The following is a 14,453-nucleotide window of genomic DNA, read 5'->3' on the forward strand; positions in this document are numbered from 1 at the left end:
ATGTACTGTGTTTTAAGTTGTTGTACACCACCTGGAGCAGCTGGGCAAACCAGTCTGATGGGTGGCATATAAATAAACTATTATTATTAGTTTTAATTTATTTCACAAGCTGGATGTACTGCTTGATTGTAATAAAGGTAAAAAGGTAAAGGACCCCTGGATGGTTAAGTCCAGTCAAAGGCGACTATGGAGTTGCGCCGCTCATCTCGCTTTCAGGCCGAGGGAACCGGCGTTTGTCCACAGACAGCTTTCCGGGTCATGTGGCCAGCGGGACTGAACTTCTGGTGCAATGGAACACCGTTACAGAGACCAGAGCAGCGCACAGAAACACCATTTACCTTCCCGCTGCAGCGGCACCTATTTATCTACTTGCACTGGCGTGCTTTCAAACTGCTAGGTTGGCAGGAGCTGGGACAGAGCAACGGGAGCTCACCCCGTTGTGGGGATTTGAACTGCCAACCTTCTGACCAGCAAGCCCAAGAGGCTCACTGGTTTAGACCACAGCGCCACCTGCGTCCTTTGATTGTAATAAAACTCATAGTGGCTTAGATAATAAAATAGTCAGTAGAAAACAACTATCTGAAACCTTTAAAGATAAAAACATATGTTAAGAGTTATGTCAATCACTGTCAATCAAACATCTACCTCCCCCGATCATCCAAACTTCATTCGTCAACTACTCCCCCCCCCCCATATTTTCTCTCCCCTCTCATAAATTCAAATGCTTAAAGGATGGCTTTCACCCCTACTCTTATCCATGAAAGCTTATGGGGGGAAAGTGTGATTTTAAATGAAGCCAATGAGTATGGAATTAGGAAAGGCAGCTGTTTTTGGCCAATTTAGCCACCGAAAAAGGCTTTGATCCTGCGTGGAAGAGCCCAGCCATTCAGCCTGGAGTCCAGAGTCTGGCCCTCTGCGCGGCATTGCCATTTGATCAAGTTTCCAAATGGCGCTTCAATGGGACCCCCATTGTTCATCAAGGACCAACTGCTGAGATGACCAAAGGAACTGGGGCTTCAGTTCTCGTTGCGCTGACTTCAAAATACTTGGGCCTGATCCAACTTCTCGCTGAATGAATGGAAAGATTTCAAGGGAAGCTCAAAGGAGCCCTTTGTGAAGAAGCTAAAAACAGCCACCTCCTGCACAGTTGTGTACAAAGGGCAGCAGACTCGGAGGAAGCCTCCAACCCTCAATGTAAAAGTAAACACATTAAGGGACGAGCAGAGTAGCCGGGGACCTCAGTTTCCAGCTTTTTCGTCCTTCAGCAGCATAGATGTCCTTTTTAACTGCAAGGAGAAAGTGCTTTCCTTGGGGGGGGGGGTGCAAGGTGTTTGTGTGTGTGGGTTGTCCAACCACAACAAAACCAACCCATCGGAACTGGCAAGTTATTTGTTGGGAGATGCCAAATCTCTGCTCTCAAAATCCCGAAACTGTTCCTCTCAGCCGCTTTGCAAGGAAGACAGATGGAGGTGTGAATAAATGAAAAGGGCAAGCCAACTGCAACTGCAAAGCGAGGAGGGACCTAAAACGGCACTTATAAGAGAATGTGGTACAGAAAAGAAAATAAGACTTTTTTTAAAAAAAAAAAAAGGCATGAAAAACCCAGCAGCAAATGTGATTTATTTGCCCTTATCCAACGGCTGCGTCGTACCCTTACCCTTTTAAAATGTGTGCATACAAAAAAACGTTTTATATATGGAGGAAAGGTGAAACTTACAGCTCTCTCTAAAGGACAAGAGGCAACATGATGGAAGTGTGCAAAAATTATTCATGGCCCTGGAGGAAGAGAAATTTTTCTCCCTCTTCCGTGATACTAGAATTCAGGGATGTACACTAAAGCTGAATATTGGAAAATTCAGGAGACATAAAATAAAGCACTTCTGTATAGGGTGCATAGCTAAAACGATGGAATTACTGTTAGCCACCAACTTGGATGGCTTTAAAAGAAGGTTAGGCAGATTCATGGAAGGAAAAGGCCATTGCTGGAGCTGTGGACTAAACCTCTAAGCCTCTTGGGCTTGCCATTCGGAAGGTCGGCGGCTCGAATTCCCGCAACAGGGTGAGCTCCCGTTGCTCTGTCCCAGCTCCTGCCGACGTAGCAGTTTGAAATCACACCAGTGCAAGTAGATAAATAGGTACCACTGTGGAGGGAAGGTAAACGGCGTTTCTGTGCGCTCTGGCTTCCATCACGGTGTCCCGTTGTGCCAGAAGCAGTTTAGTCCTGCTGGCCACATGACCCAGAAAGCTCTCTGTGGACAAATGCCAGTTCCCTCGGCCTGAAAGCGAGATGAGTGCCGCAACCCCATAGTCGCCTTTGACTGGACTTAACCATCCTTGGGTCCTTTACCTTTACCTACTAACCACAATGGCTATATTCATCTCCGCTGGCAGAGTATGCCTCTGAATCCCAGTTCTTGGGAATCTTGCAGGGGAGGAAAAGCTGTTGCACGCAAGTCGTGCATCTTAGACATCTGCTTGACCACTGGGAGTAGAGATGGGCCCCCCAGCAGCCCCTTCTTTCTTAGGGAAAACATCTCTACTTACCAACAGGCTAGCTTTCCACAAGCTAATACATGGCCATTTAGATAAGGGCCATTCACAAACCTCCTTCCAGGATGCTGGGCTAGATGGGTCGTTCAGCAGCAGTGTCCATTTGCTCTCATGCCAAGAAGGATGGGATAGGGGCGAAGCATTGGTAGGGCATTGCCCCAGGGGCATGGTTTTGAGTGGGGCGCAAACCACCTTCACTCTAGGATGCAGTAAAGTCCCCTGGAAACTGTACCACATACCCCCCCTCTCTTAAAAAACAACATTTGTTTTGCATAATAATACAGTGGTACCTCGGGTTAAGTACTTAATTCATTCTGGAGGTCCGTTCTTAACCTGAAACTGTTCTTAACCTGAAGCACCACTTTAGCTAATGGGGCCTCCCGCTGCTGCCACGCCACCGGAGCACGATTTCTGTTCTCATCCTGAAGCAAAGTTCTTAACCCGAGGCACTATTTCTGGGTTAGCGGAGTCTGTAACCTGAAGCGTATGTAACTCAAGGTACCACTGTAATAATAATAATAATAATAATAATAATAATAATAATAATAATACACTGGCTCTTGGGCTAGAAATAGGGAAAATCCTGAAAGATGTATAGGAGAAAGGATTTGCCTAGATGTCATTCTGCTCCTCAGGAAGCAGCGTGAAATTTGCAGGCCAATTAGCTCCCAAATTAAGTAATAAATTAACATCCACTTGCAGCTTTCACATCTCCTTGCCTTCCCCGGAGAGCCTCTTACCCCGTTCTCTTCAAGCGCTGCCAGCGGCTTGTTGATGCTGTTGACAAACTTGTTGACGTGCTCAAAGTGCTTGGTCATTTCTGTGGCCAGGACCATGTCGATAATGGCCTGCCGGAGGGTTCGGTATTCATTCCTGCAAAAGAAGGGAAGTGTGGGATATGCATGGGCTCAAAGCCATCTTGTCTAGATTCTGACTGAAAAGGTTTCTGACTGAAAACTTGGGAACAATCCGAACAACACACAGAGCTTTATAGTTTACTAGAGCTGTCAACCAATTAAAAAAATTTCAGTCTGTTAATCCTTTGCATTTTGAACCACTTAACCAACTGATTTGACTTTAAAAGGAACTGCATTCTAACTAATTCTCTGGATAGCTTTTTTTAAACCCTATTTCAACAACAGAACCAAAATAAGACTCAGAACAACAGCACCAGTAATTCAAATTCAAATGCTCCTGAAATTGACCCCTTTTGATCCATCCACTAGAATTTTAGTGGATGACTCGAAAACTATAAAGTAAGTTGATAAATCTAAAACTAAATTTTGCTGCTTAAATGTGCAGGCTATCAATGAAGGAGACTTCTCAAGGCTATAGTACAGTGGTACCTCGGGTTAAATACTTAATTTGTTCCAGAGGTCCGTACTTAACCTGAAACTGTTCTTAACCTGAAGCATCACTTTAGCTAATGGGGCCTCCTGCTGCTGCCGTGCCACCAGAGCACGATTTCTGTTCTCATCCTGAAGTAAAGTTCTTAACCTGAAGCACTATTTCTGGGTTAGTGGAGTCTGTAACCTGAAGCGTCTGTCACCCGAGGTACCACTGTACTCCAGAATGCAGGTGGGGAATATGTGTGAATGCCTCTCTTGCCATATCAAAATTTCCTTGCATGTGGAAAGTTAGCACATGGGGACAACCCTTTTCCTGAAGTTCTAGCTTTCCACATGCAGGCAAGGGTGGCAGTGTTTTTCACTGGGCGGCAGTTCAACTATGTGATCCTCACCTTCATTAGGGAGTGGCATAGTCCCTAAAGGTCTGTACCCAATTGCTTTTTCCTGACCATCTGAATCAGCCCTTAGGTTTATGAGATCTTAGGGAGCTGTTTCACAACCCTTCCTACCAGACCTCTAATATGTATATCACCCTTCAATGGCATTTTTTGTCTGGTGTGTTTCCTTGCCGTTTCCTTTTCGAAAACATCGCTTCAAGGTATGTAGAGACTATAGCCTAAGCATTGCAGATCCCCCCGTTTTGAAAACTCACCTCTCCATGTTTTTAAAAATATTGCATTTATCGTCCCGTGTGGTGATCTGGAAGGCCAAGGCGGCATGATGGCTCTCCAACACTGCTGTGTCGTTGTACAAAATGGCCAGCTCACTTCCTGCATTGCACAGGAAGGAATTTGTTCGGCCGGGATGATCCACGTCATGAACAGTGGCAGCAATCAGAGCAGCAACTTCATCAATGGGATCCAAGGTTTGCTGTGGGGGGAAAAGACAAAGATGAGAAGGATGTTTAGTAAGGTTCCCAAGAGACCACTGGGCTTATCCTGCATCTAGAATGAATGTTTCTACTTTTATGTCAAACTCTCCCAGCTTGCAGAAAGCTAAGTCATAGGGGAAATGCTTACTTCTAACCGACTTCGCTTCCTTACACAAGGCTGTTTAGAAGAGATTTAGTCATTGTTCCCCGCCCACAAATCCTAGAAACTTTAGTTTGCTAAGGGTGCTGAGAGTTATGCGGAGACCCCTTTCCCCCCTCACAGAGCTACGGTTCCTAGAGTTCCCTGGGAAGAGGGGCTGATTGCTAAACCACTCTGGGAAATGTAGCTCTCAGATCTTCCACCTGTCCCTATTTTCCAGGGACAGCCCAGGATTTACAGAAGCTGCCCCAGTTTCTGATTTGATCCCAGAATGTCCCACTTTTCTTTAAAAAGGTAAAGGGACCCCTGACCATTAGGTCAAGTCGTGGCCGACTCTGGGGTTGCGGCGCTCATCTCATTTTATTGGCCGAGGGAGCCGGCGTACAGCTTCCGGGTCATGTGCCCAGCATGACTTAGCCGCTTCTGGTGAACCAGAGCAGCGCACGGAAACGACGTTTACCTTTCCGCTGGAGCGGTACCTACAGTGGTACCTCAGGTTACTTAATTCGTTCTGATTCGAACCGCCAAACTTCTGATTGGCAAGCCCTAGGCTCTGTGGTTTAACCCACAGCACCACCCGCGTCCCTGCCCATGAGCTAGTATGGCATTAAAAGTTATTTGGACAAATTCATGGAAGATAGGGCTGTTTGTGGCTCCTATCTGCATAGCTATGCTCTACCTCCACTGTCAGTGGCAGTATCCCTCTGTCTGCCTGTTGATGGAAATCACAAGAGGGGAGAATGTTCATGTGCCCAGGTCCTGCTTGCAGGTTTCCCATAGGCATCCTCGTGGTTGCTGTGAGGACAGATTGCTGGATTAGAAGGGCCAATAGCCTCCTCCAACATGCTCCTCTGGTGTTCTTACAGTGTCAAAACCATGTCAAAAGCTATAACAAAGGCAGCATTTTTTCATCTCCACCAAGCTAAGCAGTTGGCTCCTTACCTCTCTCGCCCTGACCTAGCCACTGTGATCCACGCGACGGTCACCTCCAGACTTGATTATTGTAACTCACTCTATGTGGGGCTGCCCTTGAGACTGACCCAGAAACTCCAGCGGGTGCAGAATGCCGCAGCGAGACTCCTTACGGGGTCCTCGCCACGGGATCACATTCACCCAGTGCTATACCAGCTGCACTAGCTCCTGGTGGAGTACAGGATCAGGTTTAAGGTGCTGGTTTTAACCTTTAAAGCCCTATACGGCCTAGGACCCTCGTACCTACAGGACCACCTCTCCTGGTATGCCCCACGAAGGACCTTATGGTCTTCAAATAAAAATATTTTGGAGGTCCCGGGCCACAGAGAGGTTAGGCTAGCCTCAACCAGAGCCAGGGCTTTTTCGGCTGTGGCTCCGATCTGGTGAAACGGTCTGTCACAAGAGACTAGTGCCCTGCGGGACTTGACATCTTTCCGCAGGGCCTGCAAGACAGAGCTGTTCCACCAGGCCTTTGGCCAAGGCACAGTCTGACCCCCTCCTTTGGTGATCCTTGAAGAACTCTGGCCCAGTGGTTGCCATTTGATTTTGAATTGATTTTAGAATATTGATTTTAGAATGCTGTGTTACTTTTATTACTGTTAGCTGCTCTGAGCCTGGCTTCGGCTGGGGAGGGCGGGATATAAATAAAAAATTATTATTGTTGTTGTTGTTAATTCAAGCTGTCTAGTATGCATGTGTGCATACGTATGTGAATTATGCAACACTGGGGCTTTGCATGTCAAAGTTGGTATCTCCAATCAGAAGAACCAAACAACAGGTGATGAGGAGGCCACTTCTCAGCCCGAGACCCTAGAGTCACTACATCAATTCTGAGCTAGGTGGACAAACTGGTCTGGTCTGTTCTTGTAATGGACTGGCTGGGTGCAGAGCAGTGGAAGAAGGCACTAGCTGGGGAATCCCCAAGGGAAGAAGGCTTCAGGGACTGGTGGTAGGACCACAATGCGTGGTCCGAGGGAGAAGAGGGAGCAGTCTGGAAAGAGGAGGTGTCGGAAGCTGAAGATGCAACAGCGTTTAGTGAGCAGGAAGAGGCTGTGGCAGAGGGCAGCCCAGACTCAGAGGCAGGAGAGGAGCAGGGCTAGGAGACAGAGATAAGACAGGCCGCTGAAGAGTCCAGGGAGTCTTCCCCTCTTGCTGCAACCAACTCCCCTCCCTGCTGGTCTCCCAGAACATGCAGAGCAGAGAAAACGAAGAGAGCGGAGCAACAAGATACAAGACGAAGGAGCCTCAGGTTGCTGAGGAAGGACCTGGGAAAGGAGGAGTCTTATGAGAGCAGTGGGAAGGCAGTTCTTGCAACTGCCTCATTGGGGCAAGACCCACTGGGAAGGGTTGTTGTGACCAACAGGACTGAGCTGTTTTGTTTCTTTGAATAAGGAGTTAACTTTGCTGATATTGGATGCTTTATTGTTGACCTACCCCAGACTCCAGCTTCTGATGGTTTCCTATCAGTGAAGGCTGGCACATCAGGGCAAGTAGGGTGCTGCCCCACCAACCTCAATCTGCTCCCCACACCTGCTTGCCTTCTGACTTACATCCAGCCCAGTGGGGATGGCTCTGTCCATCAGCTGTCTTCTCTTTAGGTCTTCCCTTGTGGAAGTCAGGATGGAGGGGAAACTGGAATTAGATAGCTCTGCCTCTGTCTGCCGTTAGCTCTGCCTCCGCCTATGGGTGGGTTGCCTGCCTTCCGCCCCACCAGCCCCATGGCCACCAGCCACCACTGGTCCCCCTTCCTCCCACCTCTCTCCTGAGAAGCTGTCCTTACTTTAACCCTTTCCTTGGAAAGGAAATAGGCCGTGGCGTGCAGCACATCAGCAGAGTGAGTCGAGTTGTGGTAGGAGTTGGACGAATGATAGTTGGCTTCGATGACTTGCAGCCATGATCGCAGGGTCGACTCTGAGCAATTGAGGAACTCGCAGATCCGAAAGCGGGCAAACATTTTGAGACCAAGGTAAACTAAAGGCCTGAAGGGGTGGGGTGGGGAGAGAGACAGAAAGAAAGAAGTTCAACGAAAATGCCCTGAAAGGAGAATCGCCATCGACATTATCAGAATGGTAAAAGCTTGTGGATGGTAACATAAAGAGAACCCTGCAGGATCAGGCTGATGGCCTGTCTACTCTCAAGGATCCTGTTCCCAAAGGGGTCAATGAGACACCTTAAAGCAGGATCTGAGCAAAAGAGCATTCTTCTGACTTGTGATTCCCCAACAGCTGGTATTCAGGCTGTGAGAAGTGAAATCAGACCACGAGACCAGCCTCTGTCCAGCTGTTGTCTAAAGGCAGAAATAGCCAGAGAAATATTGCTGTTCACGAATGTTTTATTCAAACGTGGGGAATATTGTCTTAGTTTTCCTGACTGTAATATTAGGGCTTCTGTCTTGTTTTCTTACATTCCTTTCCCATCGCAGTATCTGTTCTGTTGTGGAACTGCAGCTTTTTGAATGAGATACCAGCATGATGCACTAAATTTCACTGATAGCAGTGGGTGCGCTGCAAAACAACATTGTCACTGGACAATGTCACTATTCTCCTGAGCTTCCTGCACATGTGTGTTTCTGTTCCTCCATGAAAACAGCAAGAAAAAACTACATGCTGGTATAATGCCCCAAATTTCATCACTTTATTCCTGTGATTTTCCAGGTTGAGGGGGCTACAAACTTGTGTTTTTTTCTGGAATCCAGTGATATGGAAATGAGCGCTAAACACGCACTACATTTCACAAGTTTTCCAGAAGTGGCTTTTACATCATGTGAAAACTGAAATATAATGCAGACATGAACAGTTAGGGAGGTGTTGGAGAAATGGAACAAGTTGCTGCATGAATACAGTCTTGGTCTCAAAAATAATGCAACAATCTTGAAATAAAACCTCCATTGCACCACGACTGGCAAAGAGCTCATAAGTGAAACTTTAGGGTAGGCACTAACTACCAAGATCCTGCAGGCTAAATCTGGCCTATAGGATGCTATCAGATAGCCCTGGGTCAAGGGCTGAGCTCCCATTAAGCAGAGTGAGATTGCCTGCCTCAAGTGGAAAATCTTAAACACTGTAAAAAAGTTTATTGTTGTATTCCTGCCACCAGGGTGAACTAGGGAGATGCCAGCTTGGATTTCTGCCTCAAGTGCCAAAGCATCTTGGGCAGCCTCAGCCTTTGACAACATGTCTCTAGCACATTAAATTAAGCCAAGGCAGGAAGTGTCTATTCTGGATGGAAAACAGAGGAAAAACAGGGTCTCAGCACAGCAAATGTCTCTTTCCCCCCACTTACTTCTTTGGGACTAGGTTGGCCAGGGTTTTAAAAGTCACATCGAGCATCACTTTTTTATGTTCCAGATTACTTATTTTCAGACTGCAACGCAGTTTAGAACAGTGTTTCCCACACTTGAGTCCCCAGCTGGTTTTGGACTACAATTCCCATCATCCCTGACCACTGGTCTTGCTAGCTAGGGATGATGGAAGTTGTAGTCCAAAAACAGCTGGAGACCCAAGTTTGGGAAACACTGTTCTTTTTGTTTTACTTGCTTGACAACAAACCTTTTATGGGTTGCTGCTTCCAATTCAAAGATGTTGAAGTCCCAGTATTCCTCGTTTTCCATCGCTTCTGCTATCCGTGGTGGTATGTCATTAAGGGAGATGGGCGAGATTAAACTACCTGGGACCTGATGAGTTTCTACGGGAGAAAATAGACAGTGGGAGGAAATTATAAAGCATGACCTGGCCTCTGGCAACAGCTTGGGGATCAAAGGCTGCACCTCCTACTTCCTATAAATAAATTAAAAAACCCTGAGAGAAAGAGGAAGGCAAACCTAACCCCATCCATCAAACAGAGAAGGCACATCTGCAGGGAACTACCGTATTTTTCGCACCATCCCATAAGGCGCACCTAGTTTTTTGGGGGGAAATAAAGGGGAAAAAATTATTCCCCCCCAGGCGCGGGGCTGGGGCGGGGGAGGCCCGAGCTTCCCTCGACCCCAGTTCCCAAACAGGCAGCTCTCTGCAAGCCGTGGGAGCCCAGCGCTGGCTCCCGCTGCTTGCGGAGAGGTCCGCGAAGCCTGGAGAGTGAGAGGGGTCGGTGCGGACCAACCCCTCTTGCTCTCCAGGCTTCAGCGAAAGCCTGCATTCGCCCCATAGGATGCACACACATTTCCCCTTCATTTTTGGAAGGGAAAAAGTGTGTCCTTTAGGGCAAAAAATATGGTATGCTCCCTCTACCCTCCAACTGCTGGCTGTCTTCAGACCACAGAGTTGACAGGAAGCAACCTCTGTATCTGTCTGTCAGCCAGAAGAGCTCAGGACTGCAAGGTTTTCAGGGGCTGCCAACTATTTCTGGACCTCTGAGCACAATTGGTTTTTTGGAGTGAGTGTCGTGGGCTCCACTCCCTCTGAGAATTTCCCTCCGTGTTTCCCTAGATCAGCTCCCTGCAACCCAACCCCGCCAAGAGACAGAAACAGATAGTGCGCACAAACCCCACTTTTCCAAGGGGTCTGGGTAAAAATCACATAAGAGTTGAAAGAGGAAGTGGGAAAGAGGGTCCCTCTTGCAACTTCCTTCTTCATCTCTATGTAATTTTCAAGGGAGAGGGGGGAAGGGAGTGGAGATCCCAGAGCCCATGCGGGCAGCAGGGGAAGATTACAAGGCAGCCACAACATTCAGGGGCACCATGTTGGCAGCCCCTGGGGTATACTTTGCAAATGGCTGAGATTATGCAACCCTCAAAAATGGGTGCCTTTTAAGTTTTGTCTCCTACCTACAGATTGTGAGCCTGCAAATCACTTTTAATCTCAGCACAGGTGCTTCAGAAGTAATGAATGAATGAATAAAACCAATACAGATTTAACTGATAAAGCGTCTATAGGCTTTCTGGAATAAGCTCATTGTGTGCAACCACTTCCCTAATTGTTAGTTATAGCAGTAATTGTGCAGTCATACCTCGAGTTGAATATGCTTCAGGTTGAGCGCTTTTGGGTCGCGCTCTGCGGCAACCCGGAAGTAACGGAGCGCGTTACTTCCGGGTTTCGCCGCTCGCGCAGACGCTCAAAATGACGTCACGTGCATGCACAGAAGCGGCAAAATGCGACCGCGCTCATGCCGTCGCAACTTACATTCCATTTAGGATGCAAACGGGGCTCTGGAACGGATCCCGTTTGCATCCCGAGGTACCACTGTACAATAAACTGTACACAAATTCTTTGTTTAAAATAATATTGGGTTGTATTTTATAAAAGTTTATAAAATGCATTTTATAAAAGTCACCAATTCTAAAACAGATAAAGAAAATGTACACTTTGCGATGAGAAGACTTACGTTTTGCTGATAATATATACTCATTCCCTGATAATCTTCGTAGGCCATCCTATTTAGGAAAGAGTTGAAAATAACAAATGGGGGGGGGGATTATTATATATAAATTTACTGTTCCAGATGCACATGGGGAAGAAAGTGCTTGGAGTACTAGGTTGTATTCCATCTTAGCCTTACTCAGAGTAGATCCAATGAAATTAGTAGACATGACCTCAATTTTAATGGAGCTACTTTGAGTAAACCTTTGTCGGATGCAACCCATGCAGTGGAGCAGTCATTCTGGCTGAATTGGGTCATATTTCACTGGTCCTGAAAGAGGTATGCTCGTCATCAGTTGATTTATGGGTACAATATAAGATGTTGGGGAGGGAGGGGGGAGGAATTAAATATAGCTGGCATTTAAAGCTGAATTTATGAGATCTGCAATTTCTGAAACAATATGAGAGCCGAACTACAGCCATCTTTTGAAATTCAGACTTATCCAGATTTTGCAAGGAAGTTCTCCAACCAAACAATGTTTAGAAAAATGCATGTATTAGGGGAAAGTGTGCATAAAAAACGAAGGTATTAGTGAAAATGATATACAAAAATGCTTTACATTAGGAGAAATTGCTTGCAAAGATGCAAAACTGCATACAATAATGTGTCCATTAGGAGAAATTTGTGCTAAAACGCTGAGGGCATGAGGATTTTTTTTTTCCAAAAAGTGGCTGCGGAAATGTTGAGAACTAAATTGAAGACAGGGGAAAATGAGGAACCAAGAGAACCCAAATGGTCAGATCCTTCCATCCCTAGTGTTGAATTTAACCTTTAAAGCTGCAAACGGACTTAGCCATGCTTAGGTAAAGGTAAAAGGACCCAAGGATGGTTAAGTCCAGTCAAAGGCGACTATGGGGTTGCAGCGCTCATTTCGCTTTCAGGCCAAGGGGGCCGGTGTTTGTCCACAGACAACTTTCCGTGTCATGTGGCCAGCAGGACTAAACCACTTCTGGCGCAACGGAACACCGTGATGGAAACTAGAGTGCACGGAAATGCCATTTTACCTTCCTACCACAGTGGTACCTATTTATCTACTTGTACTGGTGTATTTTTGAACTGCTAGGTTGGCAGAAGCTGGGACAGACCAATGGGAGTTCACCCTGTGGTGGGGATTCGAACCGCCGACCTTCTGATCGGCAGGCCCAAGAGTGGTTTAGACCACAGTGCTGCCATGCTCACCTTCTCCCCAGAGTCACACTGTGGCTCACGGAGCTCGTCCCTTGTGTGAGATTCTTGACAGCGGGACTGGGCAAGGGATGAGGCAGCCTAGAAACTAGCACTGTGGTTTGAACCCCACCAGGTGAGTTGCTTCTGCACTCCAGGCCCACTGAAATCACTGGGGCTTAGATGAGTCGTGACTACCACAAGCTAAGGGACCTTAACGACAAGTGCGCCCAACCTTCAGACTTCAAGCCGAGTGCAAAGGTAATACACTCAAGCTGCAGCTGGTCTGTGTCTGCATCTGGCTTCTATTTTAAGAACAATAAATCAATTAGTCTGGAGCTTTGTGACTTAAGAGGGGACAGCTGCCTGGCTCTTAACAGCTGCTTGACACTTCCTCCAAAAGCACATGACTGCAAAACAAAGCTCTTGTGCACCTTCCAGAATCAACAAGGGGGGTAGACTTGATCCAGCACCATGAAAAACAGTTTCTTGAGCACTTTTTATCCAATTAACACGCTTAACATGAATGCACTCCTCATTCACTGAAAGCCAGTCCTCTCTCTTATGAAGCCCTTGTGTCACTAGAGAAGCTTGCAAAATTCAATCTTAACGCATTCTGGTGTGAGCTGACCTGATTCTTCACACACACCCCAAACACCCCAAGACAGTGCAGGTTGGAACCAAAGCTGCAAACCCAGCCCCACTTACTTGGGAGAAAGCCCCACTGAATTCAGTAGGCTTTACTTCTGAGTAGACATGCTTGACATTGTTACCCACCGGCTTTCACACTTCCCTAATCTTTGGACACAGTCCTCAGCTCAAATAACGTATCAAAACACATTTTAAAATGCATTTTTCCACTTTACGTGCATGTTGTTGTCTTTTTTATTAAAAAAATCTAAAATATCATGGATTAATGCAGAAATGGGACCCCATCAACTTACGTGTGAACACATTTGAAAAGAACCCATGCTAAAAAATGATTTATTCATTCCTACTAGAAACCCACACAATAAAGGATGCATCTGCCTTAGAAACTGAAACCCCATTTCACACCAGCTTAACTGTCATTACCTCCCCCCAGAGAATCCTGGGTACTGTAGTTTTGTGAGGTTGCTGGGTAATCTCCCCTAATTACGACCCGCTGAGCCACCTCCCCAAGGTTTCCTTGTGAGAAAGCCATGACAGTTAACCTGGTTAGGCTCTTCAGGCTTGTTGGGCCTCACTGTCATGTGATTTTTATCTGCCACGAATTTTATCTGTCATGACTGAGCGTCTTTGTTGAAGAAGTTCCAAAGGATTTCTGAGGCACCCCAGGGTTCCCCATAATATAGTGTGTTTTTTAAAATAAAAAAATACCATTTCCCACCACACTGGCTCACTTAAGGTTCAGACAACATTAATCAAGAAGCAGATTCTACTTACTGTCATCAAACCTCCCACAAGGTCACTCGTATGTGGGTCTTCATCTTTCGTCCCAAGTTGTGGAGAATACAATTCAGTGGTCCTCAAGATTTCAAGAACTCGATCTAAGGCTTCAGCAACCGGCATGGGACTACTTTCTTGTGCAGCATTGATAATATTTATTACCTAGGTTGAAGGAAAGATTCCAACAAGCAATTCAAGAAGTCAGGTTTGACTGTCAAAAGCACAGGAACATAGAAAGCTGTGTTAGAGTCAGAGACGATTGGTCATCTAGCTCCATATTGGCTATAGTGACCTCATTCAGACGTAATGCTAAACTATGGTTTAGACAAGCATCTCTTCCCTCCAAAATGGAACCCTCTAGATGTTTTGGACGACAACTCCCATCAGCCCCAGTCAATATGGCCAATGGGCAGGGTTTATGAGAGCGGTAGTCCAAAATATATTGAGGTCATCACATTGGGGCATGCTGGTTTAGTTATTTGAATCAATCTCAGTGTTTTCCGCTCTCCTCTGATTCACCCACAAGATCAGAAGCTTTCCCTTCCATTTTTAAATAACAGCAGTTTAGCGTTATGCCAAAACTCAGGCAAAGTGTGTTTCATCT

General features: G+C 46.4%; 1 protein-coding gene across 4 annotated transcripts in view; it reads right to left on the reverse strand.

Moving 5' to 3' along the window:
• The window catches only part of PDE8A (phosphodiesterase 8A), a 173,331-nt gene that overhangs the window by 3,109 nt on the left and 155,769 nt on the right, over positions 1-14,453 (reverse strand). For all 4 annotated transcript variants that reach the window (XM_081888516.1, XM_081888515.1, XM_081888514.1 and 1 more), the window contains 6 exons: positions 13,847-14,011; positions 11,222-11,270; positions 9,451-9,586; positions 7,683-7,881; positions 4,552-4,769; positions 3,291-3,423 (listed from right to left, as the gene is read on the reverse strand). In XM_081888516.1, the coding sequence (XP_081744642.1) occupies positions 3,291-3,423; positions 4,552-4,769; positions 7,683-7,881; positions 9,451-9,586; positions 11,222-11,270; positions 13,847-14,011 (900 nt within the window). The remainder of the gene's footprint in view (positions 1-3,290; positions 3,424-4,551; positions 4,770-7,682; positions 7,882-9,450; positions 9,587-11,221; positions 11,271-13,846; positions 14,012-14,453) is intronic.

Source organism: Podarcis melisellensis (assembly GCF_964234715.1).
Source record: "Podarcis melisellensis genome assembly, chromosome: 14".
NCBI classification, from domain to species: Eukaryota; Metazoa; Chordata; class Lepidosauria; order Squamata; family Lacertidae; genus Podarcis; species Podarcis melisellensis.